At 42.6% G+C, this 15,871-nt stretch overlaps 5 protein-coding genes across 9 annotated transcripts; 2 read left to right on the plus strand and 3 right to left on the minus strand.

Moving 5' to 3' along the window:
• Positions 1-346: 346 nt before the first annotated feature.
• On the minus strand, positions 347-2,195 carry LOC113566830 (borealin-like). 3 transcript variants are annotated; one of them, XM_026993991.1, is made up of 3 exons: positions 2,188-2,195; positions 947-1,107; positions 347-887 (listed from the first exon to the last, which is right to left on the minus strand). In XM_026993991.1, the coding sequence occupies exons 2-3, from the start codon at positions 1,092-1,094 to the stop codon at positions 478-480; spliced, it is 558 nt and encodes a 185-aa protein (XP_026849792.1). In that variant the 5' UTR covers positions 1,095-1,107; positions 2,188-2,195; the 3' UTR covers positions 347-477. The 3 variants fall into 3 exon arrangements, with proteins under 3 accessions (XP_026849792.1, XP_026849791.1, XP_026849793.1); XM_026993990.1 differs by lacking the exon at positions 2,188-2,195 and adding an exon at positions 1,351-1,385; XM_026993992.1 differs by lacking the exon at positions 2,188-2,195 and adding an exon at positions 1,163-1,172.
• A 120-nt stretch (positions 2,196-2,315) lies between these two features.
• On the plus strand, positions 2,316-5,035 carry LOC6603657 (JNK-interacting protein 1). The gene is made up of 6 exons (XM_026993985.1): positions 2,316-2,335; positions 3,255-3,290; positions 3,452-3,837; positions 3,903-4,633; positions 4,707-4,891; positions 4,962-5,035. The coding sequence occupies exons 1-6, from the start codon at positions 2,316-2,318 to the stop codon at positions 5,032-5,034; spliced, it is 1,431 nt and encodes a 476-aa protein (XP_026849786.1). The 3' UTR covers position 5,035.
• A 1,504-nt stretch (positions 5,036-6,539) lies between these two features.
• LOC113566834 (borealin-like) lies at positions 6,540-8,228 on the minus strand. Of its 3 annotated transcripts, none has more exons than XM_026994003.1 (3): positions 8,221-8,228; positions 7,140-7,300; positions 6,540-7,080 (listed from the first exon to the last, which is right to left on the minus strand). In XM_026994003.1, exons 2-3 carry the CDS (start codon positions 7,285-7,287, stop codon positions 6,671-6,673), a joined length of 558 nt encoding a protein of 185 aa, XP_026849804.1. In that variant the 5' UTR covers positions 7,288-7,300; positions 8,221-8,228; the 3' UTR covers positions 6,540-6,670. The 3 variants fall into 3 exon arrangements, with proteins under 3 accessions (XP_026849804.1, XP_026849803.1, XP_026849805.1); XM_026994002.1 differs by lacking the exon at positions 8,221-8,228 and adding an exon at positions 7,543-7,577; XM_026994004.1 differs by lacking the exon at positions 8,221-8,228 and adding an exon at positions 7,356-7,365.
• Positions 8,229-8,348: 120 nt separating this feature from the next.
• Positions 8,349-11,068, plus strand: LOC113566828 (JNK-interacting protein 1-like). Its single transcript, XM_026993986.1, has 6 exons — positions 8,349-8,368; positions 9,288-9,323; positions 9,485-9,870; positions 9,936-10,666; positions 10,740-10,924; positions 10,995-11,068. Exons 1-6 carry the CDS (start codon positions 8,349-8,351, stop codon positions 11,065-11,067), a joined length of 1,431 nt encoding a protein of 476 aa, XP_026849787.1. The 3' UTR covers position 11,068.
• Positions 11,069-12,572: 1,504 nt separating this feature from the next.
• On the minus strand, positions 12,573-13,594 carry LOC113566831 (borealin-like). Its single transcript, XM_026993993.1, has 3 exons — positions 13,577-13,594; positions 13,173-13,333; positions 12,573-13,113 (listed from the first exon to the last, which is right to left on the minus strand). Exons 2-3 carry the CDS (start codon positions 13,318-13,320, stop codon positions 12,704-12,706), a joined length of 558 nt encoding a protein of 185 aa, XP_026849794.1. The 5' UTR covers positions 13,321-13,333; positions 13,577-13,594; the 3' UTR covers positions 12,573-12,703.
• Positions 13,595-15,871: the final 2,277 nt, after the last annotated feature.

The following is a 15,871-nucleotide window of genomic DNA, read 5'->3' on the forward strand; positions in this document are numbered from 1 at the left end:
CATGGCCCACTCACAAAATATCAAACATACTTTTTGGGCTAGCCAAAACCCTCAGCTCCGTTATTTGTGGGCCGATCCTGGCGTGCCACGAAAAGATGTCCCTGATTTGATGGAGTCTAGGAATCAAGGATATTTCCTTCAGTCGGGGCCAATCGGGCATGCCATTCTCTTCTTTTTCACACTCACGGAGACACATGCAACACAATAGCAACATGTTTAAAAAATCTAAATTAGAAAACAAATTGAGACGAAAAGAAACTTCTGCGGGCTCAAACATAGATATTTATTTACACATCTATTTAAAAGTATTTAAGTGTATTAATTAATTTTACAACCAAGAAGCAAGAGAACAACAACCAAGAAACACTTGAACAGAGCCACTTAAAATATGATAATGAAGGAGTCGAATATTGACGTATGAAGTATGTAAGTGTTAAGTGTAGCTGTCTGTAATTATTAATTCGATCCCCATATATCCTACATCTCGTCCACCTTGGTGGCCATGTCAATAAGCAGCTCCAGATGGGCATGCAAGATCTTCACTTGCTGGAGTGCCTTCTCGTCCAGTTGCATCATAATGTGCTTACTGGGCACGGTCATTTTGTAGGGCCTCACGGTGATCACGCCACTCTCGCAGTAAATGTACACATCAGCACAGTCATCCCAGTTTTTCTTGAAAGCCAGCGGGCTGCCGGCGTCGGAGAGCACCAACTCATCGGCGCGCGGCCAACGTTCGAACACTACGGCTGGCACATCAAAGGGGTTATCCTGGTCCAACGATTGTTCGAGGGAGTGCGGCGACAGGGAGCCCTGGGAGCCCTGGGGACTGCCGCAACGTTCGCGATCAGGGGAGCTGCTGCGAGCTCGGCTGTGTGGGGGCTCGGTACCTGAAAAGGATATGGTGTGTATTGCGTTAATGTATTACCAATCATTTGCATTCACTCACCCTCCCCCATGGTATTAGTGTCCACTTGATTAGCGCACTTCTCAAGCTCATCGGTCTCCTCCAGAGCAGCTTCGGACATGGTTTGAGCCTCCGTTTGGTCAGCTGTCTTGGTCATCAGCTTACGACGTGAAGCTCGGCGGCGAGGCATCTTTCCTTCTATACTGCCGATTGAATTATGAAATTTGTAAACGTATGTTACTTGTTACAATAATTTACGGGCTACTACGATGAACTTTAGTTTGAACTTGATTTTTGTTCAATATATTCTTCAAAAATATATTGTTCAAAAATATTTTTGTATTATTACTGCCGATTAAATTATAAATTTTTTTTAACCTTTCCGTCTCTACTGCCGATTGAATTATGAAATTTGGAAACCTATGTTACTTGTTACAATAACTTACGGGCTACTACGATGAACGTTAGTTTGAACTTGATTTTTGTTCAATATATTCTTCAAAAATATTCTTGTATTATTACTGCCGATTGAATTATAAATTTTTTTTTAACCTTTCCGTCTCTACTGCCGATTGAATTATGAAATTTGGAAACCAATGTTACTAGTTACACTAATTTACGGACTACTACGATGAACGTTAGTTGAACTTAAAAAAAATTGAAAAATATTCTTGTATTATTGCCGATTGAATTTTAAATTTTTTTTTAACCTTTCCGTCTCTACTGCCGATTGAATTATGAAATTTGGAAACCTATGTTACTTGTTACAATAACTTACGGGCTACTACGATGAACGTTAGTTTGAACTTTATTTTTGTTCAATATATTCTTTAAAAATATTTTTGTATTATTACTGCCGATTGAATTATAAATTTTTTTTTAACCTTTCCGTCTCTACTGCCGATTGAATTATGAAATTTGGAAACCAATGTTACTAGTTACACTAATTTACGGACTACTACGATGAACGTTAGTTGAACTTAAAAAAAATTGAAAAATATTCTTGTATTATTGCCGATTGAATTTTAAATTTTTTTTTAACCTTTCCGTCTCTACTGCCGATTGAATTATGAAATTTGGAAACCAATGTTACTAGTTACACTAACTTACGGGCTACTACGATGAACGTTAGTTTGAACTTGATTTTTTTTCAATATATTCTTCAAAAATATTTTTGTATTATTACTGCCGATTGAATTATTTATTTTGTTTAACCTTTCCGTCTCTACTGCCGATTGAATTATGAATTTTGGAAACCTATGTTACTTGTTACAATAATTTACGGGCTACTACGATGAACGTTAGTTTGAACTTGATTTTTGTTCAATATGTGATACAGAATTTGATTGATAGGAAACGGGGTAGCCCCGGTAATAGCACTCATTAGTGCGTAATTTTCGAACTGAACCTAATGGAAACCTACTTAAATAGGTGATATATGATTATAATGACTTAATGAATCTGCCAAATCTGGTTAGAAAAAATATTATTTTATGGTCATTATCTATGATTCTGCGTTTTTAGTTTTCTCAAATCTGCAATATTGTGGATGCAACAGATTTTCGTCCTTTGTGGGGGCGGATGGGGGTGGGGCGAAATTCTGAGATATACGTTTTATAGTGACATCTTAAAGGAGTGTGTGCACCAAATTTGGTTACTCTAGCCTTAATAGTCTCTGAGATTTGTGGTTGCCTCAGATTTTCGTCCTTTGCGGGGGCGGAAGGGGGTGTGGCGAAATTTGGACAGGAAACGGTCAAGGTCCGATATCACAGGAGTGTGGATACCAAATTTGGTTGCTCTGGCTTTTATAGGTTCTGAGATCCTTGAACTCATATTTTGCAATTGGCAAAACCGACCATGAAACCTGTGTGTTAGAGTGAGACAGAGCGAGAAAGAGTGAAATTGTTTTCGTGATTCTGGCTGTAATAATTATACGATCTGGTTCAGATTTTGCACTCTAGAAGATATAGTCATCTTCTACGATTCTGCGTTTTTAGTTTTCTCGTATCGTCGAAATTGTGGATGCCACAGATTTTCGCCCTTTGTGGGGGCGGAAGTGGGCGGGGCAAAGTTTTGAAATATTTTTGGAGCAGTGACATATCACAGAAGTCTGGATCCAAAACATCGTTGCTCTAGCTCTTATAGTCTTTGAGCATTAGGCGCTGAAGGGGACGGACAGACGGACAGACGGACGGACGGACAGACGGACAGACAGACAGGGCTCAATCGACTCGGCTATTGATGCTGATCAAGAATATATATACTTTATAGGGTCGGAAACGATTCCTTCTGGACGTTACACACATCCACTTTTACCACAAATCTAATATACCCCAATACTCATTTTGAGTATCGGGTATAAAAATAATTCCCATGCATTTTACTCGTAAGTAAAAAGAAAAGTCTTTTTTTCCCCGAACGAAACACGTGGCTCCGAAAGAACCTCTGGATAACATTCTTTGAAATATCGAATTTTCAAGATGTTATTCTCTCGTGTTCTGTCCTTCAATATTCTGTCCTCAAAACAATTCCTCTACTCTGCCTCAGTTTAATTCCCAACGATGATATGGAGGACTCCACCTCCTCGAAGAGCGATGGCGATGGCTCGGACCAGGAGGATGGCATTGGGGGCATGGGCATGGCGGAACGTGAACGTGAGCCCAAGCTGCGCCAAGTGGAGGACGACGAGCTGGGGGATGGTCTCAAAGTCACACTCTCATCGGACGGTTCTCTCGACACAAACGACTCGTTCAACTCACATCGGCATCACCCATTGAACCATCAGGATGCCATTGGCGGCATCATGGGAATGGCCCCCAATGCTCTCTCGTCGGCCCCCGTGACCATTGGCGCCAGCACGGATCTGTTGACTCCGAATGCGGCAGCCACACGGCGACGTCGCAAGTTGCCCGAGATACCAAAAAACCAGAAATGTAAGTAGAGAGAATCCTTGCCCCATTCGTAGCTGAAATCTTACCCACTCATGGCCTTGTTGCAGCTTCCATTCTGCATCTTTTAGGTGGCACTAACTACGGATCGCTGGCCGATGAGTTTCGAACTGGAGGCGGCGGAATCATTGGAGGTCCCTTGGCTGCACCGCGCACCGGACAACAACGCTCATTCCTCTCGCTGAAGTGCGGCTATCTAATGGATGAAGACTCCAGCCCCGATTCGGAGCGGCTGCAGAGCCTGGGGGATGTGGACAGTGGCCACAGCACAGCGCACTCCCCGAATGACTTCAAGAGCATGTCGCCACAGATCACATCGCCCGTCTCCCAGTCACCGTTTCCTCCGCCATTTGGTGGCGTGCCCTTCGGGCAGTTGGAGATGCTGGAGGCCACACACCGCGGACTGCACAAGTTTGTGCCACGACATCATGACGAGATCGAGCTGGAGATCGGCGATGCCATCTACGTGCAGAAGGAGGCCGAGGACTTGTGGTGCGAGGGCGTGAACTTGCGCACAGGAAGGCAGGGCATCTTCCCGTCGGCCTATGCCGTCGACTTGGACTACAACGAGTTCGATCCGACGGTGCAGCTGGTGAAGAAGGAGCGCTATCTGCTTGGATACCTCGGATCCGTGGAGACGCTGGCGCACAAGGGCACCGGCGTGGTCTGTCAAGCGGTACGCAAAATCGTGGGCGAATACGGTGCCTCCCCCACCGGACAGACCTGTATTCTGGAGGTCTCCGATCAGGGACTACGCATGGTGGATCGTTCGGGCCCCAATGTAAGTACTGAATGTCGCTCTAACTGTTAATGAGTCATCCTTCAGGAAGCCTTTGTGTTTGTTCTCCCCTTAGAACAAAAAGGAAAAGAAGCCCTGCATCGACTATTTCTACTCGCTAAAGAACGTCTCGTTCTGTGCATTTCACCCTCGCGATCATCGCTTCATTGGCTTCATTACGAAGCATCCCACAGTGCAGCGCTTTGCCTGCCACGTCTTCAAGGGCTCAGAGTCCACCAGGCCAGTGGCCGAGGCAGTTGGGTAATGTTTTCATTCAAATCAAATGCTCACAAAGATAAACCTTAACATATATTCTTGTATCCTTCCTCAGACGGGCCTTTCAGCGTTTCTATCAGAAATTCATTGAAACTGCTTATCCCATCGAGGACATCTACATCGAGTAGGATCGGGCACGATGAACATACGATGTATTTTTTGTGCGGTTATTAAATAATACAAATAAAATTCTACAACAAATGTTTGCCCCTTCATCAAAATAAGAAACTTATAACCAATTTGTATAATCCCGCAAGCTCCATTCAAAATTTGAATACATATATGATTTATCTGTTCCTACAAATGGTGCAACATCCGAGACATGTAAATAGTTAATTTTAGGTTTGTAAATCCCACTCTTGAAACCGCTTCAAGGCAATCAGTAATAGCTTCCCTTTCTAAGAACACACTTTATAAACGAGGACCCAGGATATCACACAACACCACAAATAACTTGAACTCCTGTAAACACTTTGGACAGCCCCAATTTCAGCACAAAACACAGTGAGGCCAAAGTAGTGTCCCAAATTAACAAATAATTACTTCGATTTCTCTCTCTGTTACGAGGCTCAATAATCCCAAGACCCCATCCTCAAACTCCCTAAGTATTACGAGCATCATTCAAAGCCCAGTTTTAGGATGTGTTAATCCAAGCAGTTGTGTGCATACACTCGAATATATATGTATACAAAGAAATATATAAAGAAAATCTATATTAAAACCAAGCAAATTGTCCTTTACTTTCCTTTCCAGCTGATCAAGCCGATCAAAAAGGACCTGGCACGCCCCTTACTGGAGAATATCTAGCAGATTGCCGAATCTGTATTAGATCGGAAGGAAAAAAGAAATTGCCGCGGCTGAGCTCCCCTTCCACGCGCCCTCTAATTCTCTCTATCGCTCTATCTCACTCATCCTCGTGCAATGTGCATACTCTGGCAAAAGGGAACTAGATAAAACGGCTGTTGTTTGTGAGAGAATAGAAAAGAAGAGAAAGATTTAAGCAAAATTTCAAGAAAATGAAAACCGATCAAATCGAATATATATAAAAACGGTTCGAGCGATTACTATGAAAATTGTTCGTGGGAAAAAATCAATTGGCCCCTTTTGCGAACAGTGACAACCACATATAAAATTTATTGTATAAATAACATCAATCATAAGCTCACATTTGTATATACTAATTGAGTTCAGTAAAGCCGTGGCCCTTGCCGCGGCTCACAAAGTTCCCGCTCGCTTAAACTCTACTACTGTGTACAGTCCCCAAAGTATGACATACTTCTGGGCTGGCATGGCCCACTCACAAAATATCAAACATACTTTTTGGGCTAGCCAAAACCCTCAGCTCCGTTATTTGTGGGCCGATCCTGGCGTGCCACGAAAAGATGTCCCTGATTTGATGGAGTCTAGGAATCAAGGATATTTCCTTCAGTCGGGGCCAATCGGGCATGCCATTCTCTTCTTTTTCACACTCACGGAGACACATGCAACACAATAGCAACATGTTTAAAAAATCTAAATTAGAAAACAAATTGAGACGAAAAGAAACTTCTGCGGGCTCAAACATAGATATTTATTTACACATCTATTTAAAAGTATTTAAGTGTATTAATTAATTTTACAACCAAGAAGCAAGAGAACAACAACCAAGAAACACTTGAACAGAGCCACTTAAAATATGATAATGAAGGAGTCGAATATTGACGTATGAAGTATGTAAGTGTTAAGTGTAGCTGTCTGTAATTATTAATTCGATCCCCATATATCCTACATCTCGTCCACCTTGGTGGCCATGTCAATAAGCAGCTCCAGATGGGCATGCAAGATCTTCACTTGCTGGAGTGCCTTCTCGTCCAGTTGCATCATAATGTGCTTACTGGGCACGGTCATTTTGTAGGGCCTCACGGTGATCACGCCACTCTCGCAGTAAATGTACACATCAGCACAGTCATCCCAGTTTTTCTTGAAAGCCAGCGGGCTGCCGGCGTCGGAGAGCACCAACTCATCGGCGCGCGGCCAACGTTCGAACACTACGGCTGGCACATCAAAGGGGTTATCCTGGTCCAACGATTGTTCGAGGGAGTGCGGCGACAGGGAGCCCTGGGAGCCCTGGGGACTGCCGCAACGTTCGCGATCAGGGGAGCTGCTGCGAGCTCGGCTGTGTGGGGGCTCGGTACCTGAAAAGGATATGGTGTGTATTGCGTTAATGTATTACCAATCATTTGCATTCACTCACCCTCCCCCATGGTATTAGTGTCCACTTGATTAGCGCACTTCTCAAGCTCATCGGTCTCCTCCAGAGCAGCTTCGGACATGGTTTGAGCCTCCGTTTGGTCAGCTGTCTTGGTCATCAGCTTACGACGTGAAGCTCGGCGGCGAGGCATCTTTCCTTCTATACTGCCGATTGAATTATGAAATTTGTAAACGTATGTTACTTGTTACAATAATTTACGGGCTACTACGATGAACTTTAGTTTGAACTTGATTTTTGTTCAATATATTCTTCAAAAATATATTGTTCAAAAATATTTTTGTATTATTACTGCCGATTAAATTATAAATTTTTTTAACCTTTCCGTCTCTACTGCCGATTGAATTATGAAATTTGGAAACCTATGTTACTTGTCACAATAACTTACGGGCTACTACGATGAACGTTAGTTTGAACTTGATTTTTGTTCAATATATTCTTCAAAAATATTCTTGTATTATTATTGCCGATTGAATTTTAAATTTTTTTTTAACCTTTCCGTCTCTACTGCCGATTGAATTATGAAATTTGGAAACCTATGTTACTTGTTACAATAAATTACGGGCTACTACGATGAACGTTAGTTTGAACTTTATTTTTGTTCAATATATTCTTTAAAAATATTTTTGTATTATTACTGCCGATTGAATTATAAATTTTTTTTTAACCTTTCCGTCTCTACTGCCGATTGAATTATGAAATTTGGAAACCAATGTTACTAGTTACACTAATTTACGGACTACTACGATGAACGTTAGTTGAACTTAAAAAAATTGAAAAATATTCTTGTATTATTGCCGATTGAATTTTAAATTTTTTTTTAACCTTTCCGTCTCTACTGCCGATTGAATTATGAAATTTGGAAACCAATGTTACTAGTTACACTAACTTACGGGCTACTACGATGAACGTTAGTTTGAACTTGATTTTTTTTCAATATATTCTTCAAAAATATTTTTGTATTATTACTGCCGATTGAATTATTTATTTTGTTTAACCTTTCCGTCTCTACTGCCGATTGAATTATGAATTTTGGAAACCTATGTTACTTGTTACAATAATTTACGGGCTACTACGATGAACGTTAGTTTGAACTTGATTTTTGTTCAATATGTGATACAGAATTTGATTGATAGGAAACGGGGTAGCCCCGGTAATAGCACTCATTAGTGCGTAATTTTCGAACTGAACCTAATGGAAACCTACTTAAATAGGTGATATATGATTATAATGACTTAATGAATCTGCCAAATCTGGTTAGAAAAAATATTATTTTATGGTCATTATCTATGATTCTGCGTTTTTAGTTTTCTCAAATCTGCAATATTGTGGATGCAACAGATTTTCGTCCTTTGTGGGGGCGGATGGGGGTGGGGCGAAATTCTGAGATATACGTTTTATAGTGACATCTTAAAGGAGTGTGTGCACCAAATTTGGTTACTCTAGCCTTAATAGTCTCTGAGATTTGTGGTTGCCTCAGATTTTCGTCCTTTGCGGGGGCGGAAGGGGGTGTGGCGAAATTTGGACAGGAAACGGTCAAGGTCCGATATCACAGGAGTGTGGATACCAAATTTGGTTGCTCTGGCTTTTATAGGTTCTGAGATCCTTGAACTCATATTTTGCAATTGGCAAAACCGACCATGAAACCTGTGTGTTAGAGTGAGACAGAGCGAGAAAGAGTGAAATTGTTTTCGTGATTCTGGCTGTAATAATTATACGATCTGGTTCAGATTTTGCACTCTAGAAGATATAGTCATCTTCTACGATTCTGCGTTTTTAGTTTTCTCGTATCGTCGAAATTGTGGATGCCACAGATTTTCGCCCTTTGTGGGGGCGGAAGTGGGCGGGGCAAAGTTTTGAAATATTTTTGGAGCAGTGACATATCACAGAAGTCTGGATCCAAAACATCGTTGCTCTAGCTCTTATAGTCTTTGAGCATTAGGCGCTGAAGGGGACGGACAGACGGACAGACGGACGGACGGACAGACGGACAGACAGACAGGGCTCAATCGACTCGGCTATTGATGCTGATCAAGAATATATATACTTTATAGGGTCGGAAACGATTCCTTCTGGACGTTACACACATCCACTTTTACCACAAATCTAATATACCCCAATACTCATTTTGAGTATCGGGTATAAAAATAATTCCCATGCATTTTACTCGTAAGTAAAAAGAAAAGTCTTTTTTTCCCCGAACGAAACACGTGGCTCCGAAAGAACCTCTGGATAACATTCTTTGAAATATCGAATTTTCAAGATGTTATTCTCTCGTGTTCTGTCCTTCAATATTCTGTCCTCAAAACAATTCCTCTACTCTGCCTCAGTTTAATTCCCAACGATGATATGGAGGACTCCACCTCCTCGAAGAGCGATGGCGATGGCTCGGACCAGGAGGATGGCATTGGGGGCATGGGCATGGCGGAACGTGAACGTGAGCCCAAGCTGCGCCAAGTGGAGGACGACGAGCTGGGGGATGGTCTCAAAGTCACACTCTCATCGGACGGTTCTCTCGACACAAACGACTCGTTCAACTCACATCGGCATCACCCATTGAACCATCAGGATGCCATTGGCGGCATCATGGGAATGGCCCCCAATGCTCTCTCGTCGGCCCCCGTGACCATTGGCGCCAGCACGGATCTGTTGACTCCGAATGCGGCAGCCACACGGCGACGTCGCAAGTTGCCCGAGATACCAAAAAACCAGAAATGTAAGTAGAGAGAATCCTTGCCCCATTCGTAGCTGAAATCTTACCCACTCATGGCCTTGTTGCAGCTTCCATTCTGCATCTTTTAGGTGGCACTAACTACGGATCGCTGGCCGATGAGTTTCGAACTGGAGGCGGCGGAATCATTGGAGGTCCCTTGGCTGCACCGCGCACCGGACAACAACGCTCATTCCTCTCGCTGAAGTGCGGCTATCTAATGGATGAAGACTCCAGCCCCGATTCGGAGCGGCTGCAGAGCCTGGGGGATGTGGACAGTGGCCACAGCACAGCGCACTCCCCGAATGACTTCAAGAGCATGTCGCCACAGATCACATCGCCCGTCTCCCAGTCACCGTTTCCTCCGCCATTTGGTGGCGTGCCCTTCGGGCAGTTGGAGATGCTGGAGGCCACACACCGCGGACTGCACAAGTTTGTGCCACGACATCATGACGAGATCGAGCTGGAGATCGGCGATGCCATCTACGTGCAGAAGGAGGCCGAGGACTTGTGGTGCGAGGGCGTGAACTTGCGCACAGGAAGGCAGGGCATCTTCCCGTCGGCCTATGCCGTCGACTTGGACTACAACGAGTTCGATCCGACGGTGCAGCTGGTGAAGAAGGAGCGCTATCTGCTTGGATACCTCGGATCCGTGGAGACGCTGGCGCACAAGGGCACCGGCGTGGTCTGTCAAGCGGTACGCAAAATCGTGGGCGAATACGGTGCCTCCCCCACCGGACAGACCTGTATTCTGGAGGTCTCCGATCAGGGACTACGCATGGTGGATCGTTCGGGCCCCAATGTAAGTACTGAATGTCGCTCTAACTGTTAATGAGTCATCCTTCAGGAAGCCTTTGTGTTTGTTCTCCCCTTAGAACAAAAAGGAAAAGAAGCCCTGCATCGACTATTTCTACTCGCTAAAGAACGTCTCGTTCTGTGCATTTCACCCTCGCGATCATCGCTTCATTGGCTTCATTACGAAGCATCCCACAGTGCAGCGCTTTGCCTGCCACGTCTTCAAGGGCTCAGAGTCCACCAGGCCAGTGGCCGAGGCAGTTGGGTAATGTTTTCATTCAAATCAAATGCTCACAAAGATAAACCTTAACATATATTCTTGTATCCTTCCTCAGACGGGCCTTTCAGCGTTTCTATCAGAAATTCATTGAAACTGCTTATCCCATCGAGGACATCTACATCGAGTAGGATCGGGCACGATGAACATACGATGTATTTTTTGTGCGGTTATTAAATAATACAAATAAAATTCTACAACAAATGTTTGCCCCTTCATCAAAATAAGAAACTTATAACCAATTTGTATAATCCCGCAAGCTCCATTCAAAATTTGAATACATATATGATTTATCTGTTCCTACAAATGGTGCAACATCCGAGACATGTAAATAGTTAATTTTAGGTTTGTAAATCCCACTCTTGAAACCGCTTCAAGGCAATCAGTAATAGCTTCCCTTTCTAAGAACACACTTTATAAACGAGGACCCAGGATATCACACAACACCACAAATAACTTGAACTCCTGTAAACACTTTGGACAGCCCCAATTTCAGCACAAAACACAGTGAGGCCAAAGTAGTGTCCCAAATTAACAAATAATTACTTCGATTTCTCTCTCTGTTACGAGGCTCAATAATCCCAAGACCCCATCCTCAAACTCCCTAAGTATTACGAGCATCATTCAAAGCCCAGTTTTAGGATGTGTTAATCCAAGCAGTTGTGTGCATACACTCGAATATATATGTATACAAAGAAATATATAAAGAAAATCTATATTAAAACCAAGCAAATTGTCCTTTACTTTCCTTTCCAGCTGATCAAGCCGATCAAAAAGGACCTGGCACGCCCCTTACTGGAGAATATCTAGCAGATTGCCGAATCTGTATTAGATCGGAAGGAAAAAAGAAATTGCCGCGGCTGAGCTCCCCTTCCACGCGCCCTCTAATTCTCTCTATCGCTCTATCTCACTCATCCTCGTGCAATGTGCATACTCTGGCAAAAGGGAACTAGATAAAACGGCTGTTGTTTGTGAGAGAATAGAAAAGAAGAGAAAGATTTAAGCAAAATTTCAAGAAAATGAAAACCGATCAAATCGAATATATATAAAAACGGTTCGAGCGATTACTATGAAAATTGTTCGTGGGAAAAAATCAATTGGCCCCTTTTGCGAACAGTGACAACCACATATAAAATTTATTGTATAAATAACATCAATCATAAGCTCACATTTGTATATACTAATTGAGTTCAGTAAAGCCGTGGCCCTTGCCGCGGCTCACAAAGTTCCCGCTCGCTTAAACTCTACTACTGTGTACAGTCCCCAAAGTATGACATACTTCTGGGCTGGCATGGCCCACTCACAAAATATCAAACATACTTTTTGGGCTAGCCAAAACCCTCAGCTCCGTTATTTGTGGGCCGATCCTGGCGTGCCACGAAAAGATGTCCCTGATTTGATGGAGTCTAGGAATCAAGGATATTTCCTTCAGTCGGGGCCAATCGGGCATGCCATTCTCTTCTTTTTCACACTCACGGAGACACATGCAACACAATAGCAACATGTTTAAAAAATCTAAATTAGAAAACAAATTGAGACGAAAAGAAACTTCTGCGGGCTCAAACATAGATATTTATTTACACATCTATTTAAAAGTATTTAAGTGTATTAATTAATTTTACAACCAAGAAGCAAGAGAACAACAACCAAGAAACACTTGAACAGAGCCACTTAAAATATGATAATGAAGGAGTCGAATATTGACGTATGAAGTATGTAAGTGTTAAGTGTAGCTGTCTGTAATTATTAATTCGATCCCCATATATCCTACATCTCGTCCACCTTGGTGGCCATGTCAATAAGCAGCTCCAGATGGGCATGCAAGATCTTCACTTGCTGGAGTGCCTTCTCGTCCAGTTGCATCATAATGTGCTTACTGGGCACGGTCATTTTGTAGGGCCTCACGGTGATCACGCCACTCTCGCAGTAAATGTACACATCAGCACAGTCATCCCAGTTTTTCTTGAAAGCCAGCGGGCTGCCGGCGTCGGAGAGCACCAACTCATCGGCGCGCGGCCAACGTTCGAACACTACGGCTGGCACATCAAAGGGGTTATCCTGGTCCAACGATTGTTCGAGGGAGTGCGGCGACAGGGAGCCCTGGGAGCCCTGGGGACTGCCGCAACGTTCGCGATCAGGGGAGCTGCTGCGAGCTCGGCTGTGTGGGGGCTCGGTACCTGAAAAGGATATGGTGTGTATTGCGTTAATGTATTACCAATCATTTGCATTCACTCACCCTCCCCCATGGTATTAGTGTCCACTTGATTAGCGCACTTCTCAAGCTCATCGGTCTCCTCCAGAGCAGCTTCGGACATGGTTTGAGCCTCCGTTTGGTCAGCTGTCTTGGTCATCAGCTTACGACGTGAAGCTCGGCGGCGAGGCATCTTTCCTTCTATACTGCCGATTGAATTATGAAATTTGTAAACGTATGTTACTTGTTACAATAATTTACGGGCTACTACGATGAACTTTAGTTTGAACTTGATTTTTGTTCAATATATTCTTCAAAAATATATTGTTCAAAAATATTTTTGTATTATTACTGCCGATTAAATTATAAATTTTTTTTAACCTTTCCGTCTCTACTGCCGATTGAATTATGAAATTTGGAAACCTATGTTACTTGTCACAATAACTTACGGGCTACTACGATGAACGTTAGTTGAACTTGATTTTTGTTCAATATATTCTTCAAAAATATTCTTGTATTATTATTGCCGATTGAATTTTAAATTTTTTTTTAACCTTTCCGTCTCTACTGCCGATTGAATTATGAAATTTGGAAACCTATGTTACTTGTTACAAAAATGTACGGGCTACTACGATGAACGTTAGTTTGAACTTTATTTTTGTTCAATATATTCTTTAAAAATATTTTTGTATTATTACTGCCGATTGAATTATAAATTTTTTTTTAACCTTTCCGTCTCTACTGCCGATTGAATTATGAAATTTGGAAACCAATGTTACTAGTTACACTAATTTACGGACTACTACGATGAACGTTAGTTGAACTTAAAAAAAATTGAAAAATATTCTTGTATTATTGCCGATTGAATTTTAAATTTTTTTTTAACCTTTCCGTCTCTACTGCCGATTGAATTATGAAATTTGGAAACCAATGTTACTAGTTACACTAACTTACGGGCTACTACGATGAACGTTAGTTTGAACTTGATTTTTTTTCAATATATTCTTCAAAAATATTTTTGTATTATTACTGCCGATTGAATTATTTATTTTGTTTAACCTTTCCGTCTCTACTGCCGATTGAATTATGAATTTTGGAAACCTATGTTACTTGTTACAATAATTTACGGGCTACTACGATGAACGTTAGTTTGAACTTGATTTTTGTTCAATATGTGATACAGAATTTGATTGATAGGAAACGGGGTAGCCCCGGTAATAGCACTCATTAGTGCGTAATTTTCGAACTGAACCTAATGGAAACCTACTTAAATAGGTGATATATGATTATAATGACTTAATGAATCTGCCAAATCTGGTTAGAAAAAATATTATTTTATGGTCATTATCTATGATTCTGCGTTTTTAGTTTTCTCAAATCTGCAATATTGTGGATGCAACAGATTTTCGTCCTTTGTGGGGGCGGATGGGGGTGGGGCGAAATTCTGAGATATACGTTTTATAGTGACATCTTAAAGGAGTGTGTGCACCAAATTTGGTTACTCTAGCCTTAATAGTCTCTGAGATTTGTGGTTGCCTCAGATTTTCGTCCTTTGCGGGGGCGGAAGGGGGTGTGGCGAAATTTGGACAGGAAACGGTCAAGGTCCGATATCACAGGAGTGTGGATACCAAATTTGGTTGCTCTGGCTTTTATAGGTTCTGAGATCCTTGAACTCATATTTTGCAATTGGCAAAACCGACCATGAAACCTGTGTGTTAGAGTGAGACAGAGCGAGAAAGAGTGAAATTGTTTTCGTGATTCTGGCTGTAATAATTATACGATCTGGTTCAGATTTTGCACTCTAGAAGATATAGTCATCTTCTACGATTCTGCGTTTTTAGTTTTCTCGTATCGTCGAAATTGTGGATGCCACAGATTTTCGCCCTTTGTGGGGGCGGAAGTGGGCGGGGCAAAGTTTTGAAATATTTTTGGAGCAGTGACATATCACAGAAGTCTGGATCCAAAACATCGTTGCTCTAGCTCTTATAGTCTTTGAGCATTAGGCGCTGAAGGGGACGGACAGACGGACAGACGGACGGACGGACAGACGGACAGACAGACAGGGCTCAATCGACTCGGCTATTGATGCTGATCAAGAATATATATACTTTATAGGGTCGGAAACGATTCCTTCTGGACGTTACACACATCCACTTTTACCACAAATCTAATATACCCCAATACTCATTTTGAGTATCGGGTATAAAAATAATTCCCATGCATTTTACTCGTAAGTAAAAAGAAAAGTCTTTTTTTCCCCGAACGAAACACGTGGCTCCGAAAGAACCTCTGGATAACATTCTTTGAAATATCGAATTTTCAAGATGTTATTCTCTCGTGTTCTGTCCTTCAATATTCTGTCCTCAAAACAATTCCTCTACTCTGCCTCAGTTAATTCCCAACGATGATATGGAGGACTCCACCTCCTCGAAGAGCGATGGCGATGGCTCGGACCAGGAGGATGGCATTGGGGGCATGGGCATGGCGGAACGTGAACGTGAGCCCAAGCTGCGCCAAGTGGAGGACGACGAGCTGGGGGATGGTCTCAAAGTCACACTCTCATCGGACGGTTCTCTCGACACAAACGACTCGTTCAACTCACATCGGCATCACCCATTGAACCATCAGGATGCCATTGGCGGCATCATGGGAATGGCCCCCAATGCTCTCTCGTCGGCCCCCGTGACCATTGGCGCCAGCACGAATCTGTTTGACTCCGAATGCGGCAGCCACACGGCGACGTC

The sequence above is a fragment of the Drosophila persimilis genome, unplaced genomic scaffold, assembly GCF_003286085.1.
Source record: "Drosophila persimilis strain 14011-0111.01,24,50 unplaced genomic scaffold, DperRS2 tig00001051-arrow-arrow-pilon, whole genome shotgun sequence".
NCBI classification, from domain to species: Eukaryota; Metazoa; Arthropoda; class Insecta; order Diptera; family Drosophilidae; genus Drosophila; species Drosophila persimilis.